Genomic DNA, 22997 nt, shown 5'->3' on the forward strand with positions numbered 1-22997 from the left:
ATTTATACATAATAATAAAACATTAAATATAGTTTATAACTTTATTTTTTTAAAATAAAAATATAATTTTTTAAAAATATTTTTAATTTAATATATTACTTATAAAAAAATTAAAAAATAATATATGAGAAGGATAATTTAAAAAAATGTTTTTAATAAAACTTTATTTTTATTAATTTATTTTATATTTTGAAAAAATAATTTTTTTAAAAAAATATTTTGTAAATTGAGATTATGGAACGTTTGACATTTGTATCCTTGTTCCCTTCAAACCGCTCATGCCACAAGTCGTCATGAGCTCGGAAAGAGAAACAATTTCAAAGGCTAAGAATGGAGAATTTGGGCTGAACAAGCACAAAGAACAGGATGCTTCATACACATCGATCTGGAATAGAGAAGAAAACACCAGAGTTGAGACGACAGAGTTGTGATTTGTTATACTCGCACCGGTCGGGTCGTCTTTCTGATTTGATGTGATAATGGCCTTACTGGGCGACGATGGCCGCGGATACGAGCTCGCGCGCAAACTCGAGTCTTGTGGGGTGTGGCGGACTTGGCTCGGCGACTCCACCTACGCTAACTTCGTTCAGTTCCTAGCTTCCCCTTCCACCTGGGATTCCTTCATCAGACCCGACGACTCCAAATCTAGGTCTCATATTCAACTCCAACTCCGGGTCCGTGCCCTTCTGTTCGACAAAGCCACTGCTTCCCTCTTCTTCCGTTCCGCCAATTCCTCTTCATCTTCCCAATCTTTCTCTGTTTCAGACCTTAATCCTGCTTGTAAGTCTCTCTCTGGAGTAAAAAGTATTTATTTTTGGTGATTGGTGTTTAAATCGTGCCCTTCGACGCTGCACATTCTTGCAGATTTGCAGTTGCACGGTGATGACGTCTACTTCACTCTGGAAAATTCATTGCAAGATGGGGTTCAGCAGCGAGAAGGAGGAGCTTCATCTAAGGTTGTCACTGTGGCTTCTTGTCTAAATTGTGATTTTATTCTCTGTCCTCATTAGGAAATCAGGTCAATGGAGGTTCGTGTTATGCGCAGTGTAGAAATTTGCCATGTTATCAACTATGATCAATACTGTAGGTATTGCAATTGAATAACGTAAGCATATAATTCCGTTTCAATGTCTAGAGGCTTCCCCAATTAGTATTCTGGTTGAATGAACTTGTATATTAATTAGTTCCAATCATGTGATTCACGGGCCCAGGTGCTACTTTCAGAAAATGTCTGATAACAATTAGAACACAATGCAAGGTGATAGTTTATTTTGCTATTTCAATTAGCTTAACTAAACAAAGCTTTGTGCAACGTATTAGATTATGCAGGCTTATACATTGGGAAGAGAATAAAGTTATTTTGCGATTTGATAGAGGAAAGTATTGTAGCAACTAGCAACGTTGCTTCCATGAATTAGCTTAACCCTGCTTCTAATCTATCCTTTTATTTTAGTGCATTTTTAGATAATAAGCAAGATTGGTCGGAGTTATATGTTATGATGAGAAACCAAAGTACAATCGTACATTCTATTATATTACATGATCCTATTCCTCATCCGACATGAGTGCTTGTTTTTGCAGAATCAATCGAAATCAGGTTCTGCAACTGGATCCAGGTATGTTGATTCTGAGCTTGATAGCATGTCCCAGAGATACAGGAACGAGGAACTGCCTGAAACCTGGTATAACCAGTTCATTGAGAAGTATAAGGCTAACAAGCCATATAGGTTGATCTTAGGGGATAGGGAATCACAGAGACGCTCAGCAGAGGAGATGGCCTCTTATCTTGTATGTGCTAACAATCATAAGAAAATGCGTGCAGCATTTAAGGAAGATCAACATATGGGCTTTGTGAATTCAAGCATGGAGCATGCATCTAACATGCTGCCAAATGGTGGCAATTCTGTTGCCGATGACTCATCCTTTTTTCCAGAAATAACTTTTGCATTGAATTGTGTACCTGACAATGCACTGCCATCTATTATCAGGATGGAAAATAACCAGAAAGTCAGGGTAATTAGTGTTCTAGATACGTTACCTCCTATTACAACTAGGAGTCCTGTTATGATTGAGAGGTTGGGTATTAGGCCAGAGTACCTAAACATGGAACATGGAGGAAGCTTGTACCGTGGGAAAATTGGACCTGAGGGAAACAGGAAACTTTTTGGTCATGAGCAAGCTTCAAAAATGTCTCAAAAGGTTGTAGCACGCATGTTGACTGGTTTAGGGTTTGAGGCTGCAATGGAAGGTCCTATAGAAGTCTTCTCTCAATTAATGAGCGGTCGCATCAGTAAGTTAGGCAAAACTTTGAAAGTGCTTACTGATAATTACAGAAAACAGTGCACAGCCGTTGAACTTATAAAGATGTTGCTTAAAACAGCTGGTTATAGGTGAGTTACTATTATTGTTTATGAAGACAGGAATATTTTCTGCATTGTCTTAAGGTTTCTGAGATTAAGTTTTTTATCCCAAGTTTTCTTCCACATTTTCTTTATTGGATATGCCAATCTACGTTATCCAACATTGCTGTTGGAACTTAATCATGAAAAAAATGTGGACTGCAATTTAATAGTGCATATTTGTATGTTTAGATCATTCTTTTCATGAACATATTCCAAATGCAATTGGCGCATGACCAAAACATTTTTTGCGAGTAAGATGGTTCTAGTATTCTTTTAAAATATGTTATATAAGAAAAAATGAGTAAATTATTGTTGTTGAAGAAGTAGAGGAGCATATGACAAACTATTACTCTGAATACTTTTCCACGGAAAATTGTAGGATTTACCCCACCCTTGAGAAAAATAAAGTTCTAAAGAGGATAAAATTTCTAAGAGGGTATCCTTATGTCCTCTCTACGGAGTGTGATTGTTGTAAGCACTTTTTTTACGAATTTTTGCCCCAGTGGTCTTAAATGAAGATAGGATGAGTATGTCATGATTTTAACATTTTCTCCTCCTTGTTGTTAGTAATTTGGAGCCATTGGTGGATCTCGTGAAGGCTGGCTCCAAGAATATGCTACAACAAAGTCTACCACAAAATCATGGCGTTCAGTCACAAGTGCAGCCACAGCAGCAGAGTGCTCTTCGGATACCTCAGCAAGTACTTGCATCTGCATCTTTGTGCAATTTTTTGTTGTTAATGTTCTTGTTTTGAAGCATGGACAGAAATGTGGACACATGCATGGAGAGCACATGCTGTTCGAGGATGGTTTAACTAGTGCCCTCTTTAAAACATAACTACCCTGTGCCAGCATGTTTTTGATAAATAGTTTGCTAGGATTACTAGCATCCATTCAAAAAATGATTTGCCTCAAGTTGCAGGTGTGATCAATAATTTATCTAGTGAGCGGCAGCCCTAACTTTGTGTATGACACAGACAGCACGTAATACCCCCCTTTCTTGTTTTGACCAAAACGTAATACCCTTTCCCTGAGTTACTAAATTTTGGTATATCCTGTTAAGAAAAATGCAAAACATTTGAAATCCACCATTTTTTGCATCTTTTGAAGGAGAATTTATGCTGATTTGAATTGGGTTTCTGGAAACTTCTGGACCTCCGTCCTTTTTACTTAATTGTGCACTTAACGCAGATTGCACCAATGCATTACCATATATCTCTAGACATTTATCATAATATTCTTCTCTACAAGCACCTATCACTCATCATTTATGTACAGATGCCGAGACAGATGCAGGCGCAGGTACAGCAGATTATTCATTCGAATAATGTGGCTTTCCAGCAGCAGCAGCAGCAGCAAAACCAGCAGCAGCTAGAGAGAATGCGGAGGCGCCAAGCACCTACTGCCCGACCTGTTGGGGATATGGATAAGGACAGGCCACTGGTTCAAGTTAAGCTTGAGGCCCCATCAGACTTACCGATGGATGGTAATGCCTACAATGCCATTAATTCCAGGCATCCTCAAATGCAGCTCAGGCAGCAGCAACTGGCTGCACTGTCAAATTTCCATTCCCAATCTAGCAATCAGTTCAGACAAATGGGTTCCCCGCAGATTCCCGCAATGCAGTCACCGTAAGAAAACTTGTGTAGATGTGCTCAAAGATTTCTTCCATTTGGATAATATTTGACTCATGTTAATGCTAAGACTTATGTTGCTGTACCATTTGCTTGTAGGAACATGACCATAGTTAGAGCTCCACCAGTGAAGGTGGAAGCCTTCCAGGAGTTAATGGGAGGGGATTCTTCTTCAAAGCATGATTCAGAGGAAAGCAGACTGACTTCACCCAGTGGCAAATAGCTTGCATTATATTTAGTTGATCTATGTGACCAAATCCGTGGAGGCCCTCAAGTTGGGTTTTCTTTCCTGCTTATGTTTTCGGCCTGGCTTACTATAGCTTTTGCATCAGTTCATTTTGATTTTGTATATCATCCCGCAATGTATTAGTCAGTATGTTGAGATTTTGTTACTTCAGGTATTTCTCCTGTAACATCTACAAATTCTCTATCAGGTTGCCCTGTAATTATTTCAACTTGAGTGTAATACTGCTTTTCTTCGCTGTTGCCCTACATTTTCGCTTCACGTATGCCATGTAATTATTAATTTTTCAAGATAACGGCCGGAGAGTCATCGCTGTTGGCCAAGGCTATACGACCACCTATCATTAAAAATTTGTAAGCATGCACATCTATTATGACACGTGATGCATGTGAATCATGGATAAGATATGTATGATACCGTTTTAAGAGACGAAGTTGTGTGTACGCACATCTGCTACGAATTCTTGATGAAAGCATGAGCCATGCTCCCATAATAGTTGGAGGAGTGAGATGACGAATCTAGTATTTTAATACAGTGTTCATGTATAAAAATAAAACATGAATACTTAAAAAAAATGTAAATTGTTCATGCATGAAATGGGTCATATCAATGGTCATGCTAATATTGCACCAATGACGACTGGATCTTGGCATCAACCATGGTTCATATTGCTAGTGAAGGTGGCATTTAGTAATGTTACCTGCTTGTTTATCATATAACTAGACAGAAATTAATCATTTGTATTGAGTAGATACAAGTAACCCTCATGAATGTAACATAAATATGTATTTTTGCAATAATTTTGATAAACAGTACTGGTGAAAATAAATAAAAGAGACAATAGTAATACTATTGACCTTTTTTCAGTTTCAAGGTCAGAGTCTCAAGACCAATACTCTAATCCTTCTAACTATCTAAAAATTGAGTTTGGCTGCGTATATGAATAATAAGAATTCATTTAGATCACCAGCTTCTACACTAGTACATAAATTCACCCTAAGTTCACTTTGTGAGCTATTATACAATAGAAATGTTGATCTTATGTACTAACTTTAGAAAAATTAAATCTATTATAAAACTATATAATTCTAAATTAAATAGAATCTGGCTTAAAACTTGCAATGTCTATATCATACCATTAAACTTCCAAGTTGAGATAACACCTATAGAACTAGGTAATGCTATTACATCATCAGAGTCCAAAATAATAACAACAAAAATAAACCTTTCTTATGTTTGGTTTCTAAGTTGCAAGGTCATTTAAGAACCCTACCATCCTTATATTGTCATCAAGTTTAAGTTTGATAAGACCTCACTATATTGTCCAGTAACCGCCCAAATTTCATTTTTATAATCCCTCTTTCTAGCCACTCAATGTACCACTCTCGTATACAAGTCACCTTGCCTAACTTTTATGTACTGAAATTAATGTTTAAATTTATCTCAATTCCTTACCAATTACATGAAAATCATCTTTATATACCTCAAACCACCTTCAATTTAGCAAAACAACAGAACAATTATGGGCCCACACGCACCATAAACAAATTCATAATAATAGTTTATGTATGGCTTCTATATCCATGACTAACACAGAAATTAAATCAGGAAAAGAAACATCTAAAGGAAAAATAGCACCACAAAAGAGCAAAACAGAATTTGCACAACATATGTGTGCAACCGTTTTCCACCACAATTTTGACGCAAGAAGAATCAGAAGTTGATTTGGTTAAAAGCTTATATGACCATTCTGCAGAAGATGAAATCCTTCAAATTCCCAAATCAATTTGCAACATGACAGACAAGTTGACATGGTCTGCTGGAAATCATGGAACCTATACTGTCAAAGAAGGTTTTGAGTTATTCCACAAGAACCAAATGAACCTCTCTGTTCCAACACCAAGGATTTGGGATTTATTTTGTTTTTTTTTTTTTTGAAAATCAAATTACCTTTTAAGCAACTACTTTTAAATTTGGAAATTGATTCACTCTGCCATTCCAACAGGTGATATTCTTTTGTCAAACACAATCTCAACATCACATCTTTATATGTATTCGGATGTTAGGAAAAGGAATCACTTGACCATCTTTTTGGCTCATGCCCTTGCCCTTCACAAGTAATCCAGGAATTTCAAGGTGTTCAAACTTATTCATTTCAGGTTTACCAATGGTCTCTTCCATTGAACCGTGTTTCCAGCAACAAGGCCTCGAAAAATTATGCCGAACATGTTGCACTCCATACTCCTCAACGACAAGCACCATCTTAACGGACAACTTCCATGAAAAAAAAAAAAAACTGGTAAATTTTTCCTTGCATCCATTTCCTATAAGGGTGAACTGAAAGTTATCAGATGAAACTATTCAAAAAGTATTGATCCCCATCTATTTGTTCCTGAATGCTTACAGTTAATGTTGTGGTGGACCATGATCAACCACATTCAGATGTTTGTATCAATATTTATCACAAAAGGCACTATCTCTGCAACCTTCCCTAAACTCCCCAGTCTTTTGGTGTTATTGCTTATGATGTTTCAAAGCTTTCTCAACAGAATTTCTATCCCCACCCGCACACCAACTTTTAGTTTTATAGAACTGTTACTCTGTAACGTATCCTTTTTTTCTTGATTAATATATTGTTCCTCTTATGAAGAAAGAAAAACAAAGTTTATAATCAAACTCTCAGCTCCATACAATATTTAAACACTCAAATTCCTTCACTTCCTTGCCAACATCGAAAAGAAGAAAAATGCACAGACTTGCAAAATCCTCATAAAGCCTAAATCAAATATCCAATCGTTGGAATGTTAAAGAAAAGTGAGACAGTAGAATTTTCTAATACATACCTAAGGAGTTATTTTTCATGCCATGAAAAAAGAAGAAAAGAGAAATCATGGAATGGTCTTCATCTCCACCTCTGGTGGTTCGGTTCGATTTTTCCAGCGTTGGCAATGGGAGAGGCAATGAATTCTAGTTATTAAAAGGGAATGGGATAAGTTAATGGGATATATTTACGTTAACAGACCCAAAAGTTATTAGTTTATTCAAAATTTATTTCAATTGATGATTTAATTAAAGGATATACATTTACACACATAAATTAGCTAATTAAATTTTTTCTCGCCTATAATTATTTTTTTTATTTCCTTAATTACATAGCTTATTTAAGATGAATGTCTCATACAAGATCCAAATACAATAATAATTCCCAGCGTCTTGCATGTGCGTGCTGACTGCTGAATGATTTGCGGAGTTTTGCAAACCTAAGCACGCTGCTTCCCAAATTGAAATGATTTCGATCCCATTATATCCCAGCAGATTCACTAACCTCTGGGTGTTTTGCATGCCTTATCAATGTAGAATCTTGCTTGTCCAAGCTCTTAATCTTACTACTTTCAATTCATTCTTTAATTAATTATTGATGCTGTTCTTCTATCTTGTTCCTCCAACACTGCAAAACTAATTTTAACTTCTAAATCCATTGATATGAACCGACATTGCCCTGCCAACGGAAATCAGAGTGGCGTCATGGGCCTCCTCCATCCATGCAGCCGTCTTTCTCAATTCTCTGACACACTATCTTCTTATCCCTCCCAAACTTGATCCTCGTGGAATCATATTTCTTCATTTATAAAGCTCCAATTACATTTAGACTCCCATAACATAGCTAGATGCGGCGAGCTTGACTGTAGCAAATTATAAAAATGGGAAGCAAAACTTGAAAATAGAGGAGAGAGAAAATACTAAATCTTAACTTAAAATATATTCAAGACTCATGTATCTATGTTCTACTTTATTTTATATATATATATAGTCAAATTTTATTTAATGTGCACATTTTGTCATCAATTCAAATACACTCATTTGGATATACCTTGACAATCCTCCTTAAATGTAAGTCAATAAAATTTCTTATTTTTTATCTTGATATTAATGATGTTAGTAGGAAGGAATAATTTATAAAACTGATAAAGATATTTAATTATATTCTAACATATTTCAATGTAATTCTGCCGTTCATACAGTTTACCAGATTCATAGTACGGGAATGTGTTTTGAATTTGATCACTTTGTAAACCGTACTTTTTTACGGTAATTATAAACCAAAAAAACAAAATCGTGCCGCTTTGGCCGGGAAGAAGACGTGTCAAATCCATACAATGAACTAGTCAATACAATATTGATTTAATTATCAGCTCTTATTCTCGCTTCCCACATATTAAATGATTCACCAATAGCAATGGTACTATTCCCTTTAAAGTGTTTTTTAAAAATTTATTTTATTTTAAATATAAAGAATGACAATAATTTTTTTAAATAGTTAGATAATTTTTTTTAAAAAATAAAATAAATTATTAAATATATATTTTTTCTATCACCATCATAATATTAATTATAATATTATTAGAAATAAAATTAAAAAAATATTATACTTTTATATAAGTTTAACTAAATAATGAAATTTTATTGATATATAAAATTTAATTTAAAATATTTTATACACAGAGACAAAAGGAGTATATTAATGCAACTTAATCAGTTCCATCTTCACGCCGTTTACAAACAAGTCCTTCGTCTCTTTTACCTTTTCCCTGAAGATCCTTCCCTCTTCTTCCACCATAACCAGCCTCACCGACTCAGCCACATAGTCTCTCCTAAACCATCCGTCTCTCTCATCCCCCGGTATCCAATATCCCATGTTCTCCTCCTCCAACACTCTCGCGTTCAATACTTGATCTGCCAAAAAACATCAGAAGCACTAGCGGCTTCTCGTTCTGAATCTCCTCCACCACCGACGTCCAACTAGAATGGGTCAAGAAACCACCCACCGACTCGTGGCCCAATATCTTCAGCTGCGGAGCCCAACCGGTGCACACCACGCCACGACCTCGCACCCGATCCTCGAACCCTTCTGGCGGCAGCAAAACCTAAGGGTCGTTTGGCAGACATTGAGTCCTCAGGATCCAGAAAAATGGAAGCTCCGACTTCTCTAAACCTAGAGCTATCTCCCTCACTTCTTCTTGGCTCGGCTTCGCTTCGCACCCGAATGCCAAGTACACCACCGTGCCTCTGCTCTGCTTGTCCAGCCATTCTCTCATCCACTGCCACGTATGGTTTTCGTTACCGTCATCGCAGGCCGTGCTGGGAAGTTGGCCAACGAGTAGAACTGGTTTCTGGTAAAGGTTCTTGAGGAGTTGAATCCATTCGTATTCAAATTCGGAGCAACCTCTGATCATTACTATGTCGGAGTTTTGGGCAGACTCACCGATCCGGTATACATCTGAAGCGTCCGTGTTCTGGAAGGAGGAACTGTGAGAGAATATCCTCATGACCTCTTAGTGACGATACGCTACGATGGTGGGAAATGGGACCCTTGGCGGAGGAACAGTGAAGCCTTCGGGGCTTTTCCTGATAGGGGGTCGGAACTCATCAAATCGAAAGGAGGTCCCAGGAAACCCAAACCGGGGACGGAAATATGGAGAAGAAAGCAGACTTGATGCCCAGTTTGGAAGCAATGGATCCCACCCAGTAGGGAGCGAAGTCGTGAAAGATCCAATCCGAAGAGGAAGATTCAAAAAACTGGCTCATGGGTTGTCGAAGGCCGTCGTAGGATTTTTTGAGAAACGGCACGACGTCGTACGGGATATTGGTGGTCGCCTCGGCATGATCAGGAAGGCCATGGACTTTGGGTAAGGGAAGGCTGACGAATTTGATAAGAGGAGCCAAGTGAGGAGGTAGTTTTAGGAGGCGATCGATGTTTCTTTGAGTAGACAGGGAGCTCACAAAGTGACCCTTCTCAGCTATGAGCTTTGCGAGCTTCAGGTTGGGGATGAGATGACCAATGGCCAGCCATGGGAACATGACTACGTGAAGCTTGTCTTCTCCTGCTATGGCTAAACCAGGCCAGCTTGTCACTATTTACAAGACAATTCCATATATATGTATATATGGGAGGGATATTCGTCATGTATACCGAATTATTTAATGGAAATAATGTTTTTTTTATTATTTCCATTAAATAATTCTTTTTATATGTATGCATGTATGTATACATTGGAGGGATATACTTCAAAACATATGTTTCCATTAAATGGGAGATAATTCATATAAGTGGGAGAAAATCATATAATAAAAAAGAAATCACATTATTTCCATTAAATAATTCGCTTTATATGGATGTATTCTTTTTTATATAAATTGACTTGTTTTTGGCCAAAAAAGACATGTTACTTAAATTTATATAAAAAAAATTCATACATATAAAAATAACTATTTAATGGAAATAATAAAAAAGAAGTCTCACATTATTTCCATTAAATAATTCGGCATACATACATTTGTGTGGACCGTAGCTCCTGGGACAGTGCCATTGCCCCTTAATGCACATAAATGATCTTAATATTAAAGAACTAGTTTTAATCCCCCGATAAGTCACATATATTTGCCAACTGTCTCCACATAATAAGATTTTTAGATCCATCACTGGCTGGATGTGTCTGAAAAAGGAGGGAATCGGTATCAACGGTGAAGCCGAGGGCCTTTAGATGTTTGGGGCATTTTATTTTTTCATATGTTATCAATAAAATATTTTTATGATTTATTATTTAAATGAATTATTTTATTTTTATATTAAGTTTCATAAAATTAATTCACTATTAATGTTTTTATTTTCTCTTGAAAATTTATAAATACATTCAAATTTAAGTACAAAAAGTTCATATTGTTTTCATATTAACAATTCAATGCCACACAGTGAATAATAACTCAAAAGGGAAAATTTAGTACCACCGATAATTGAGTTGAATAAATTTATTCATGGACATATGTGCTTATAAAATTTAGGTAATTTGCCCGCCCTCGAGATGCTGTAGGTAATAAATACATTTGAGAGATAATTTTGCAGCATGTGCGGGGCATTAACGAGATATGGAAATTTGAGAGCAAGTGTTAAAGGGACCATTGGGATCACAGTCTAATGAAGCAGACAAAATTTAATTTTTTTGATAAAATATTGACAGAAAAATTCAAAATTCAAATTAAATTAAATTTCTTCCTAGCCATCACTGAAGTTATTGGTATCATTAAGGCTTTAACTTATGACAGGAAATTAATCTACTTACCAGGAATGATGTGAGTTACTCCCCGTTTAGATTAGGGATAGTTTGTTATTTTTAGCTTCAAAATTAATTGCACATAAAGCCTTTAGGTTTGCACAGCAATTTCATAATTTATTGAGCCTTACAAGAAATTATTTGTCTTCCGTGAGCCTTCTATGTCATTTTCCTTACTTTGAAATGGTTTCTTTTAAAAAGCACACCTTATAATTAATTGATTATGTTATTTTATTTGGACTGTATTGTGCCTTCTAACTTGATTGTTAGAGACATTGGTCAAGCTTCCAACCAAGGATGAATTCAGAAATCATTATATGAGGAACCATAATTAAAATTTTATCTAACTGCAGAGTGCTAACATTGATTTCTACATGTTTTGTAAATGAAAATTATACATATTATAAAAAAAAAATTGAAGTATGGGGCCACAGTCCCCTCATGCCCCACTAAATTCTGATTGTTTCCAAATCTGAGACCTAATTTTAATTTTCCATTTGGCGCGTTTAAGAGTTGGTCTAGAATGTCCAATTAGCTGATTCTGTAAACTAATCATTACACGATCTATCTATCTATCTAGAGCTCCAAATTAAATCTTATGAGATATATAAAAAGATGTTGTGACTTGACTTAATTTTGTGCAAGTATATATAATAAAAATTCCATTACTTAAAGATACGTATATTTGGTCCCGAAATATTTCAAGTAATTCAACGAATCTTCTCGAAATAGAATATCAGAGAGAAGTGTTTGATTTTTTTTTTTAAAATATTCTTACCCGTAAAATTCCATCCGGTATCCTTCATGTCAATAAGGTATTCGCCTTGCTATTCGTTTTTATATTTATATTTTTATAATTATATAATTGATAATTTCATGTATCAAATAAAGCATAATTGAGTGGAGAGCTTGTAGTTCAAATAGCATCCCGTTATCCCTGAAAGGATGAGCTTGTAGGATATATCCTCATTTTGTGTGTGCGTGTGTGTGGGGAGATATATTTTTAGTAATCATATATCAATAAGTGATTTTGATAAATAAAATTTAAACAGAACTAACATTTTTATAATCAATTACAAAAAAGTTTGTGTACCGTTTCGGTCACTTTCAAAAATCCAAATGATCTATACTATGTTTGGTAGGCTGAATATGTGCTGGGCTCGGCCTGAAGGTATTTTGCCCATCTCGAAGGACTGTCTAAATGTTTTTGGGCTTGCCCAAAGCTCGGGTCAGGCAAGATTTGGGACTAGTTTTCCCAACCATGCTCCCCAGCCTAGCGGAAGGTGAATTGTCTTTTTTTTTTAATGATTTTATATCTAAATGACGTCGTTTTAACTATAGGAGGGAGGGTCAAGTTTGATGAGGGAACCAAACCTAGTCACATACGCTCAGTTTAGTCACTCACTCCATTCCTTGCCTTTGCTTCGCCTTTGCCTTCACCGTCCTCAACCCTTCAATCTTCATCTTCGAATTCCCTTCTTTGTGTTCGCATTCATGTCTGCTAGTTCTGAAACAAAGTTTGCTGTCTTCATCTTCGAGGTCACGTGCTTGTGTTTCGTGTCCTTGTTTTCTCTTCACCGCTACTCTCAAGATGTTCGACTTCACCTGTGCTGTTTTTATTTTTTTTTATTTTGTTGATTTTTTTGCTGATTTCATGACTTCAACGAACTTAGATGCCATGTCTGCTATTCGAGTTCAAGTCTGTTATGATGTATTTGATTATGATTTGGACTTGTACCCGCCCAAGGTTGTTGCAATTTTTGATCTGGCTCTAATGAATATGGTTAGTATAATCAATCCCTTGATCGAGAAGCAATAAGCACATTCAAACTCGAATTTTTAATCTAAAAATCTCGACTTGAATGAGAAATTTGAATCCATCTACTGAGTTTGGTTTATAGTTATTTTAAATGATTTCCAGCTTTGATGAATTTGACTACCAACTGCATAAATTACTCTATTTTTATTTTTTAATTTTGTTTTGCCAACAATCTTGTAATTGTTGTATTAATTTTATGTTTAGGAGTTTGAAATGAAGGTCTCATTAGGCGAAAAAATTTACTTATATTAAAAATTTATTATTGTTTTTATTGTAATTAATTGTTATAATTTTAGATCTCTTTCATTCATTCTAGAAAAAATCATTTTAAGGGCTAAACTAAGGCATTTTTTGGGCATAGATGGGTATCAGATTCAACCATTGTATGAAAAATTGGACTGAACTGGCTGGGTCAACCCATGAACCAATGACCCGACCTCTCCACCGATTCAATTTTCATCCTAACCCAGTCAACGAGTGACCCAATATGACCTGGCCAACTCGATAGGTTAGTTAGGTCAACTAGGTCACCTATTTTGCCCTTCAAAATCTCCAACATATTACTTGGGGTTTCTTTAAAAAAGGAAAAATTAAAAAAGTAAAAAAGCAAAAAGGCTTCACTAATTTTGTTTTTGAATTCTAAAATCAATCAATCGAACCCTATCCCACCAGCTCTAAACACTTATCCTTAGCCCTAGTTTAAATCGAATCCCACTTGTCGGTCATCTACCATCATCACTGCTCATTCTATCGTTGTCTCTCTCCTAGGCTCCTGATTTTCCTAGTTCAAACTCTGTCTCTCTCACCATGTAACAGTGCAGAACTCACCGTGATCATGAAGCAGAACTCATTGTAACATTGCTATCCTCAATTTCTCTCAACAAATCTCCTCGTCATCTAGTCATTAGTTTTTTGATTGCTATGCCTCTTCCTTCTTTGCATTTTTAATTCAGAATAAGTGATTTCTACATTATTTGTTGTTATTAATTTGTCTATTGTTGCTTAATATTTTTTATTATTATTTTTTATTATTGTTAGACTTTTGAGTGGTTATATTTATATAATTATTATTGTATTGGTATCTTGTATTTGAGATTAACCTTGAATTTAGTTGAATATTTTTATAATTAATATCTTTTTATTTAAATTGTATTATTTTAATTATGATCATTTTAACCACCAGTTCAACCCTTGTTGAAACGCTAACCCATGATTTAGTGCCGCTCGACTTGAAGCCCAAAGGGGCTTTAGGTTTGGGCAACCGGTAGCTATCTTGCCCATGTACAACCTTAAATTGTTTGGATTTGGATCCTCCAGATGATTTAAATCCATTCACTTAATGAATCTCCCCATTACAATCATTGATTATATTATTCGGTGGGCAAGTAATATAGCTTTTTAAATTGAGTACAACTTTAAATGCTAAGGATGCATTTAAATTATTTAATACTAGGTACATTTGCAATCTTGTTGAGAATTATGTCAAAACATGCATAAGTTGAAATGTCTATTTTTTTTTATTAACATATTACTAAAACTTGTACTGATTCTTCCAATGTTAACAAGAACTATTAAACGAGCTCTTTCAACTTTGAAAATTATAAAAAACAAGGCTTTACTATAGAATGGAAGATAGATTTTTCACTCATTTAATAATAGTTTATTTTGAAATGAAAATTGTTGAAAAGTCTTCTGCAAGTATTATATTAAAGATTTTTATGTCATAAATGATAAGCAAAACTTGAAAGGTGAAAGGTTGTTTATTTTAGTGTTTGGTTATATATTTGTAAGATTGATTATGAATTTGTGAAATATTTACGTTTTCCACACACACACACACAATTTTTCTTCCTCGTCATATATGCTTTGTAATTCCTGCTTTCCTTAGCTTTTCATCAAATGAAGTTCAGTCTAGTGATTGATCAGTTAGGCTGTGCAGCGTTGAGAAGAGGATCGCTTAAGAATAGTCCAAACGGATTTTTTTTTTTTGGCCAAAAACCATATGGAACTTAACTAGTTAATTATATGGAATAAAAGTGTGTATTTGGATACATGTAAATTTAAATTTCGATTTGATTTTGTATCAAATCATTCACTCAAATATATAAAAGTCATTGAATACATAACATCTTTTTATTAGCTGAAATGCAACTATACATATTGTATTTGTGTGCTACTGTTGTTACTTACCTGCATGTTTTTCTTTGTTGCTCTTTACTTTCTTTTCTAATGTTGTTGGCCCAACTTGTTTTAGTTATCTTGGTAGCTTGAGCTTTTTTATGTACTTGTTTTATTTTCTTCTTAATGAAACTTTATTTTTTTATATAAAAAAATGCAATTATACATGGAAGTATAGAACAATTACAATGGAAATGAGAATCAAAGTGAACGGAGCTTCATCTATTCCCTAGTCATTATCATTATTAATGAAAGGGTTAAAAGGTAAATTTGTCTTGAAAGTTTTTCATCGGGTGTAACTAATATCTTAACTTTTGACTGGCATAAAATTATCTCAAAAGTTTAAAAATAATGCAATTTTGCAAAATAGTAACGTTTGATTAATATTGATTGTTAATTAGCTGATAATTCTATTTAGGGTTAAGGCCTAAAATACATTACATAGTTTAACAAACTCAGTGCAAGTAAGTCACAGCATGAACCAATCTTAGTTGGCAATATCACATGAAATATACACATAAATACTCAAAAGTAAAGGAGGCCTACTAATATAATCTTAATCACATGCCTTAGGTTGTTTTTCTTTGTCTTGTCCTCTTAAACTAGTTCTTATAATATTGAAGATAATGAGGTAAATATAACCACTCAGTAATTAAGATCTACTAACTCATACTAATACATGTCAATCAATTTAAATGCAAATGACAAAAATAATCAATTCCAAATCATATAACATGTTTAAAAGCATAATTCAAATTCTCATTTGTAATGCACATGCTCATGAGACAATGATTTAGTAATACATTTTCATATTAAAAAAAAGACTTAATACATGAATTGTTTCACTAAGGTCACAAAACATACAACTATGTGCCTTTTTTTATCACTATATGCATGATTACACTTCTCTTATATTCTCCTTATTATTCTAACATGAAATCATGGGTTACAACACATTGGGTCATCTATAAACTGAAACTACCCTAGCCAAAATACATGTGAGAGGTTAACCAATCAAGGTTTCTTAACACACTAGTGAGTCACATTTTTTTCCATTTCTCACACTATAAAGTGTCAACCTCTCTAGACTAGTTTTCTCATTGAACAAGTAGATAATTAGTTAGGTTCAAGTCCCTCATTGAATAAGTGAGATAGTCTCTCGTTGAACAAATGAGACAATATAAATAATAAATTCAGGCTAACCATCGAGCCCTGATGGAATCCTTACCACATGAATTTAATTTTTTACTCCTTTTCCTAAGTGAACTTCTGCCTCTCATAATCATGCAATGCATAGATATGGAATAACTCACAGCATGCAAGTGTTCACTACCCAAGTATATACCACATGATCATTGTACCCATCTCATACATGAAAATCACATAATACACATAATCATATCATTGAACTCCTCAACTACATATTTTGTTGAACTCTACATTATTGAACTTTATAAATTCTATTTCATTAAACCATTCACATATCAAGTCATTGAACTTCACTTAGCACATAATCATTAAACTCCCTACTAAATCATGTTATTAAACTCCAAAAACATCATATTATAGCACTCCATTACCAATGATTCATAGAATTTTGCATATAACAAGTCATTGAACTTTGCAAAAATCACTATAGTGGATCGTTAAGTAATTCACGCCACACTTACATTTTCATTCAATTTCACACATTTAAATTATTAAATATTAATCAATAAATCAATTAATATATAAAAATATAAAAATGAATTATCCCGATTACCTCTAACTTTTAAGAAGTTATAGATTCATTCTTCAAATACTCACTTCCAAAGTTTCCACGAAGCTTGAATGGGGCTAATATGATCACTCTACAATTAATCACAAGATACTTCATCAATAGTTCTTTTTGAATAATTTTTACTATTAACCCACACTTCACTTTTAAGATTTAATCTCTTTCCATACAAAGGTATCCATAGAAATTTTTAACTTACCTAATTCACATTAACTTTATTAAACTCGTCAGTGGAGTATACTTGTTGGAAGGCGATCAATGTTTCTTGAGGTAGAAACGAAGCTCACACAGTGACCTTTTTTTAGCTATGAGCTTTACAAGCTCAAGGGTGGGGATGACACGGCCAAAGGCCAACTGCGGAAACATGACTATGTGAAGATCGTCGCTCTTATCAGGGCATCAATAGTGTCCAATTTGTGACTAAGTTATACCTAATCGGCCAAAGAATTAGAGGGAGCATATGGATCACAAACATTTTGGAAAAGTCGAACACCGTCAGCAAAATTTAAAAACAAGGAGGAAAAGTCATACGATAATGATAAAAAGGAGTATTAATGTGAGTAATTAAATTTATAAAGAAAATCTTTGTATCCCGTAAAACTAACCCATTATCAATTAAACTTTACTTGATTTTAATATAGGATGACTCATAATAATGCACCTCATTTAAAAACAAGGTATTAAAAATTAAATCGATCATTGAAATAATTAAGATACTGGTTTACAAGTTAGCGATCTAATTAGAGTCAAATCGATCATAACTAAAATAATATAATTTAAATAAAAAGACATTAATTATCAAAATATTTATCCATATTTAAGACTAATGTCTCATTCAAGATACAATCACAATAATAATTCTAACAATAATAAAATATTCTAATTCAAAAAAAAAGTTTATAACTACTAAAACAAGATTTGAAAAAAAATACAAGGTTCAAAATTTCACTATTAAAAAGTTTTCTGCACTAGTAATAGTGAGCACAAGGAAGACCAAAGAAATCATCCAAATTCCAAAGCTTCTCTTATTCTCCATTATTTTCACTTCCACACCCCCCCCCCACTCACATAAAAGCTTTACCCCCGCCACACTCCATTTCCACTCTCTTAATGCGTTTACACTAGTGTAAACACTATCTTCTCCCTTCACCTTCCTTGTGAATCCCACTCCATGCTACTACCATAATCAAAAGCTACTAGCTTTAGCCGCAACTATGGTGAGACGAGCGACGGCAAGGTGGAGTTTAGCTTCAAAAGATGCCCATGGCGAGAAGAGATAGGTGAGCATTACTAGTCTTAGCAAAAATGAAAAATCTTCACAATGTAGCTAAGACAATCAAACTCCCACTTTGAGCAAAGACATTTGTTTGTCCAATCTTTTTACTAATGGACAAGCAGATGGCTCACTTTGGTAGGCCAATAACCCACCTTATCCCTTGAAAACAGTTTATACCCACCTTCTTGACCAAAACAGTTAATTGTGATGGATTCTGCGCTGATGATGAATGATTTGCTATTGATTAGGATTTATTGTGCATGATTAGGGAGATATGATTTTTTTGTTTTTTGTTTACTCTTTAAAATTCTACAATCATGAGCCATTATTATGTTGTCCTAGGCTCTTACCAAAGAAGAGGTTCACATAAGTCATAACTCACTAGCTAATTTCTTCCATTCTCTCTAGTTCTTGCTATCATATTCTACATCACTTCCTCAAACATCTCGCTCATATTCCATATATCCCTTAAAAAAAAAAAATAACTTTTCAGTCTGTTTATAACAAATTCATCCCATTTACGTCAAAGAAGGATCAATGTTCCGAGTAAGTGCATTCATTGACTAAAGGAAAGAGTCAGAAGCATTTCATATTAAATAGAAATCTGTAATACACATAAAGGTTAGCTCTAGCACAGCAGCCAGATAACATAAATGAAAGTGCAAAAGCAAGCGAAGATAATGTTTATCAAATATCTCCAATGAGGCGGAACTGCAAATAAAGGAATGAATGGAAGAAATTTGAGAATTCAAGTAGTCACTTGCCTCTCAATCCTTTGCAGGTTCATCTTAGTTTGAGTGGCTGCTGCAGTAACACTTGGCTGCGAACAGGCACATAATATTGTCACAACAACAACACCAACAACAAGCTTTATCCTATCAGATAGAGTAGACTACATAAATTGTATGATGCCAATGTCCTCTATCACTAACCAACCAAATAAAGTACAGCAATTTTCCATCTATACAAAATAATATGCATGGCAAAAATCAGGTGTTCCATTTATCCATATAACTTTAGCCAAATCACCAAGAAGGAAGGAAGATCATTGGAAAGCCTCCTTTCCTTTATTCCATTATGGTGCAAAAATGCACAAAGAATCACTAAATCAAATCCTGTCTAATCCCTGAGTTAGTTGACATTGAGTATGTCTCAGGATGTAACCAGCAACCATTCTTCATCATAAGGCTTAGCAGTTTTGAGCATTGATTAATATAACCCTTCTTACGTAACCCATCAATTAGAACTTTCCAAACAACTTCATCATAATTATACTGAAGGTGGAGCAAACTACAAAACACTGCCTCAGCCTTCTCTTCGTTTCCTTGTTCAAATAGCCCACAGATGAGACGCTTATAGGACTCTAGATATGCTAAATGACCACACTCAATCATAGAATCTAGCAAGTTCTCTGCTTCCCCATACATTTCTAACCTGCAACAACCACTTAGAAGAGTATTATGAATAATTTCAGTGGGAGAGATCCCACTTTCTCTCATATGATTCAATAACATGAGGGCTACAGCCAAGCACTCCACTTTGCAAAGTCCTTGAATAAGCTTGCTGTAAGTGTTTTCATTAGGTACACAACCACATCCCACCATTTTCTCAAAAAGCACAGATGTGATGTCAAAGTCAATTGTTTTCCATAAATCATCGCTCTCAACTAAGAAAGCATTAAAGCTTGAACCAAATGCCACAGTGTTGGCGCCTTCCTTGGTATCCTTCTCATTTATTAGAAGCTTCAAAAGATAAAAATATGTTCGACGAGAAGGCTCACAACCAGCATCAGACATGCACTTGAGAACATCAAATGCACTATCTAGTAGTCCCATGCATCCATATGCAGCAATTAATAAATTGTAAATAAAATAGTCAGGCATTATGCCTTCTTTTTTCATCTTAAGCACCACATCTTCAGCCTCTTTTATTCTTCCTTGGCTGCAATATGCCTTGATATATGCAGTATATGTGAACACATCAGGCTGGCATCCTGATGAAATCATTTGGCTCAAAATTCTATCAGCATTATCAAAGTCACCCTCCTTCAACATTTCCTCAATCAACATAGTGTACGTGTAAACAGTGGGCTGCAGATCAAACTTTACCATGTTATCTGCCAGACACAATATTTCTTCTGAAGTTCTCCTTTTGCGCAAACCATTTATGAGTGCATTGTAAGTGATTGAGTTTGGCTGACATTGCTGAACAAGCATCCTTTCAAACAACAAATGGGCATCATCAATGTTTCCAACCTTGCAGTAACCATCAATCAAAGCAGTATAAATTACTTGATTTGCTTTGACATCTTCATCCAGAGACTCAAAGATTTGACGAGCTTCTTCAACTCTTCCTATTTTGCAGAGACTATCAATAAAAGAACCGAATGTCCACTGATCGGGCCTGAAGCCATCTTTTATCATCAATTTATACAACCGAGAAGCACTGTCTACTACACCTGCCTTACATAGCCCATGAATCAATGAGTTATACGTAATAGCATCTGGGGACAGCTTCCTCTTAAACATTTTATTAAGCAGTGCCATTGCCCTGTCCATGTTTTTGTTCATAATAAATCCACAAATCAGTTCATTATATGTACGAGTATCTGGACTACAGTCATTTGATTCCATCCTGCTCAAGATACCCATTGCATCCTCCATCATCCCAAGTTTGCAATACCCATCGATTAAAGCATTAAATGTGACAATACTGGGCGCCAAACCTTTTTCCAACATCTTGTTCAAGAAATTCATGGCCTCTTCAAGCTTTCCTTCCTTACAGAAGTAATTGATTAACACAGTGTAAGTATGAACATTAGGCTTAATACCTCTTTCTGCCATGTCTTCAAAAAGCTTTAAAGCTTGCATTTCTTTACCTAATCCACACAAAGCATCTATGAGAATAGTGTATGTTTGAACTGTAGGAGCACAACCATCCTCCTTCATTTGTGAGAAAAGCTTGAAAGCCTCATCAATTTGACCAGCTTCACAAAGGCCGTGAATAAGATTACTGTACGCAACTTCATTCCGTCTACATCCCATTTGAGGCATAAGCTGAAAGACTCTATAAGCTTTATCTACTGCTTTGTTTCTACAATGGCCCAATATCAAGGAAGTGTAGGTGAATGTATCCGGACAGAAACCAGCACGCAGTAACTTGGCCAAATAAAGTTTCGCCGCAGTGATATTCCCCAACTTGCAATATGCATTTAGCATTGTATTTAACGTAATTGCATTCGGATAAATTTTATCTTCAAACATGTCTTTAAACAAAATTTTCATTTCATCAAGCATAACAAACTGCGATAAGCATATTAGAAGCCTATTATAGGAAGTAAGCGAAAGCTTGAATGAAAATTCTCCGCCGTCATTCGTATTCAATCTTCGTGATAAATCCAAAACTTGCCTTACATCATCAACGGAAGCACATGATTTAATCATCGAATTCCGAATATTCTCAGCAGCACGAAGTAACCCATGGCGGACAAGAGTTATAAGCAAAGATGAATAAGAGTGAAAATTGTGCTTGTACCCGGGTTTATTCTCGATCCATCTGAAGAAGACCAACGCAACATGTGGATTGAGGTTGAGGTTAACGACGGAAGAAACATGGGATGGAGTTATAAACGGGACTAACTTTTGAAAGGAGGAATCTCTTTCCCAATTCGGATGACAAAGGAGATTGAAGAGCTGGGAGGGAAGGTCAGGCGATTCGGGGTCTGAGGGAATCGGCTTGGGAAAAGAGGCGATCGAAGAAAATGGGATGCGGAGACGATGATGAAAAATGAACTTACCAAGACCAATAAAGGACGTTGCTTTGCTCATCTGGTATCCATGAAATAATGTGAGCTAAGCCTAACAACGCATCGGTGAGTGTTCGGACCGAGCGTGCTGAAGGCTATGCAGTGGTGAAGTCGCCGAGAAGCTGCAGGTAGGGAGGAAGGCGGACATGGCTTGACTGCTGAGATCGGCGCGTAGTCGCTTACGATTGAAATTGGGCCGTTTGGCCGGTTGGGTGCTTTAGACGGGGTTAGCGAACTGGGATTCACAAGGGTCGCGGGCTATTGCACCAAATTTTTGGGCCAAATTGGGCTACCAATTTAAAAGTCGGACAGATTTATTTCATAAATTGCATGGTCTCCGTGGGTTTAGTGTGATATTTTCTTTATTTAGTTTTTTATTTCTTGAAAAATATTTTTTAGAATCAATGTATAATATAAAATTCAAACTATTAGATATCATTTATTTATTATTTACATGCTATCATATAAAAATATTTAGTTACTTATTACTCAGGCATGTGAGATTGACATAATTGCCCCACTAGCTAACAAAATCTTATGCCTAAAAAATATGAATTAAATTTTTGAAAATTTAGAAGTGTGATTGGTTGATATATAATTAATTTATTATTGATATACAATAAGGTTTATTATTAATATATGATAGTATATCGTTAACAAATATAATAAATATGTCATGATTCAAAACATAATAAATATTGGGCTGTTTGTTTAATTTGATTTTATAACATACCTTATATCTACATAAACCCCT

General features: G+C 35.1%; 3 protein-coding genes across 3 annotated transcripts; 1 reads left to right on the plus strand and 2 right to left on the minus strand.

Moving 5' to 3' along the window:
* Positions 1-285: 285 nt before the first annotated feature.
* On the plus strand, positions 286-4527 carry LOC129311768 (uncharacterized). The gene is made up of 6 exons (XM_054954221.1): positions 286-780; positions 865-956; positions 1582-2390; positions 2970-3102; positions 3680-4032; positions 4135-4527. Exons 1-6 carry the CDS (start codon positions 480-482, stop codon positions 4256-4258), a joined length of 1812 nt encoding a protein of 603 aa, XP_054810196.1. The 5' UTR covers positions 286-479; the 3' UTR covers positions 4259-4527.
* A 4271-nt stretch (positions 4528-8798) lies between these two features.
* On the minus strand, positions 8799-12852 carry LOC129310874 (UDP-glycosyltransferase 91C1). The gene is given in 4 exon segments (XM_054952777.1): positions 8799-9026; positions 9028-9742; positions 9744-10184; positions 12794-12852. Coding segments are annotated over 4 exon segments (1443 nt in total).
* Positions 12853-19011: 6159 nt separating this feature from the next.
* LOC129310429 (pentatricopeptide repeat-containing protein At5g65560) lies at positions 19012-22425 on the minus strand. The gene has a single exon (XM_054952268.1). The coding sequence runs from the start codon at positions 22263-22265 to the stop codon at positions 19542-19544; it is 2724 nt and encodes a 907-aa protein (XP_054808243.1). The 5' UTR covers positions 22266-22425; the 3' UTR covers positions 19012-19541.
* Positions 22426-22997: the final 572 nt, after the last annotated feature.

This window comes from Prosopis cineraria, unplaced genomic scaffold (assembly GCF_029017545.1).
Source record: "Prosopis cineraria cultivar Desert tree isolate PC_DT_omini unplaced genomic scaffold, ASM2901754v1 PC5, whole genome shotgun sequence".
NCBI lineage: Eukaryota > Viridiplantae > Streptophyta > Magnoliopsida > Fabales > Fabaceae > Prosopis > Prosopis cineraria.

What these genes read in the sequence shown, in the direction of transcription:
- LOC129311768 (XM_054954221.1), top strand. Translation starts at nt 480, where the DNA reads ATGGCCTTACTGGGCGACGATGGCCGCGGATACGAGCTCGCGCGCAAA. An exon ending in TTCAGACCTTAATCCTGCTT is followed by an intron (nt 781 to 864) that starts GTAAGTCTCTCT and finishes ACATTCTTGCAG; the next exon opens with ATTTGCAGTTGCACGGTGAT. An exon ending in CTCTTCGGATACCTCAGCAA is followed by an intron (nt 3,103 to 3,679) that starts GTACTTGCATCT and finishes ATTTATGTACAG; the next exon opens with ATGCCGAGACAGATGCAGGC.
- LOC129310429 (XM_054952268.1), bottom strand. Translation starts at nt 22,265, where the DNA reads ATGAGCAAAGCAACGTCCTTTATTGGTCTTGGTAAGTTCATTTTTCAT.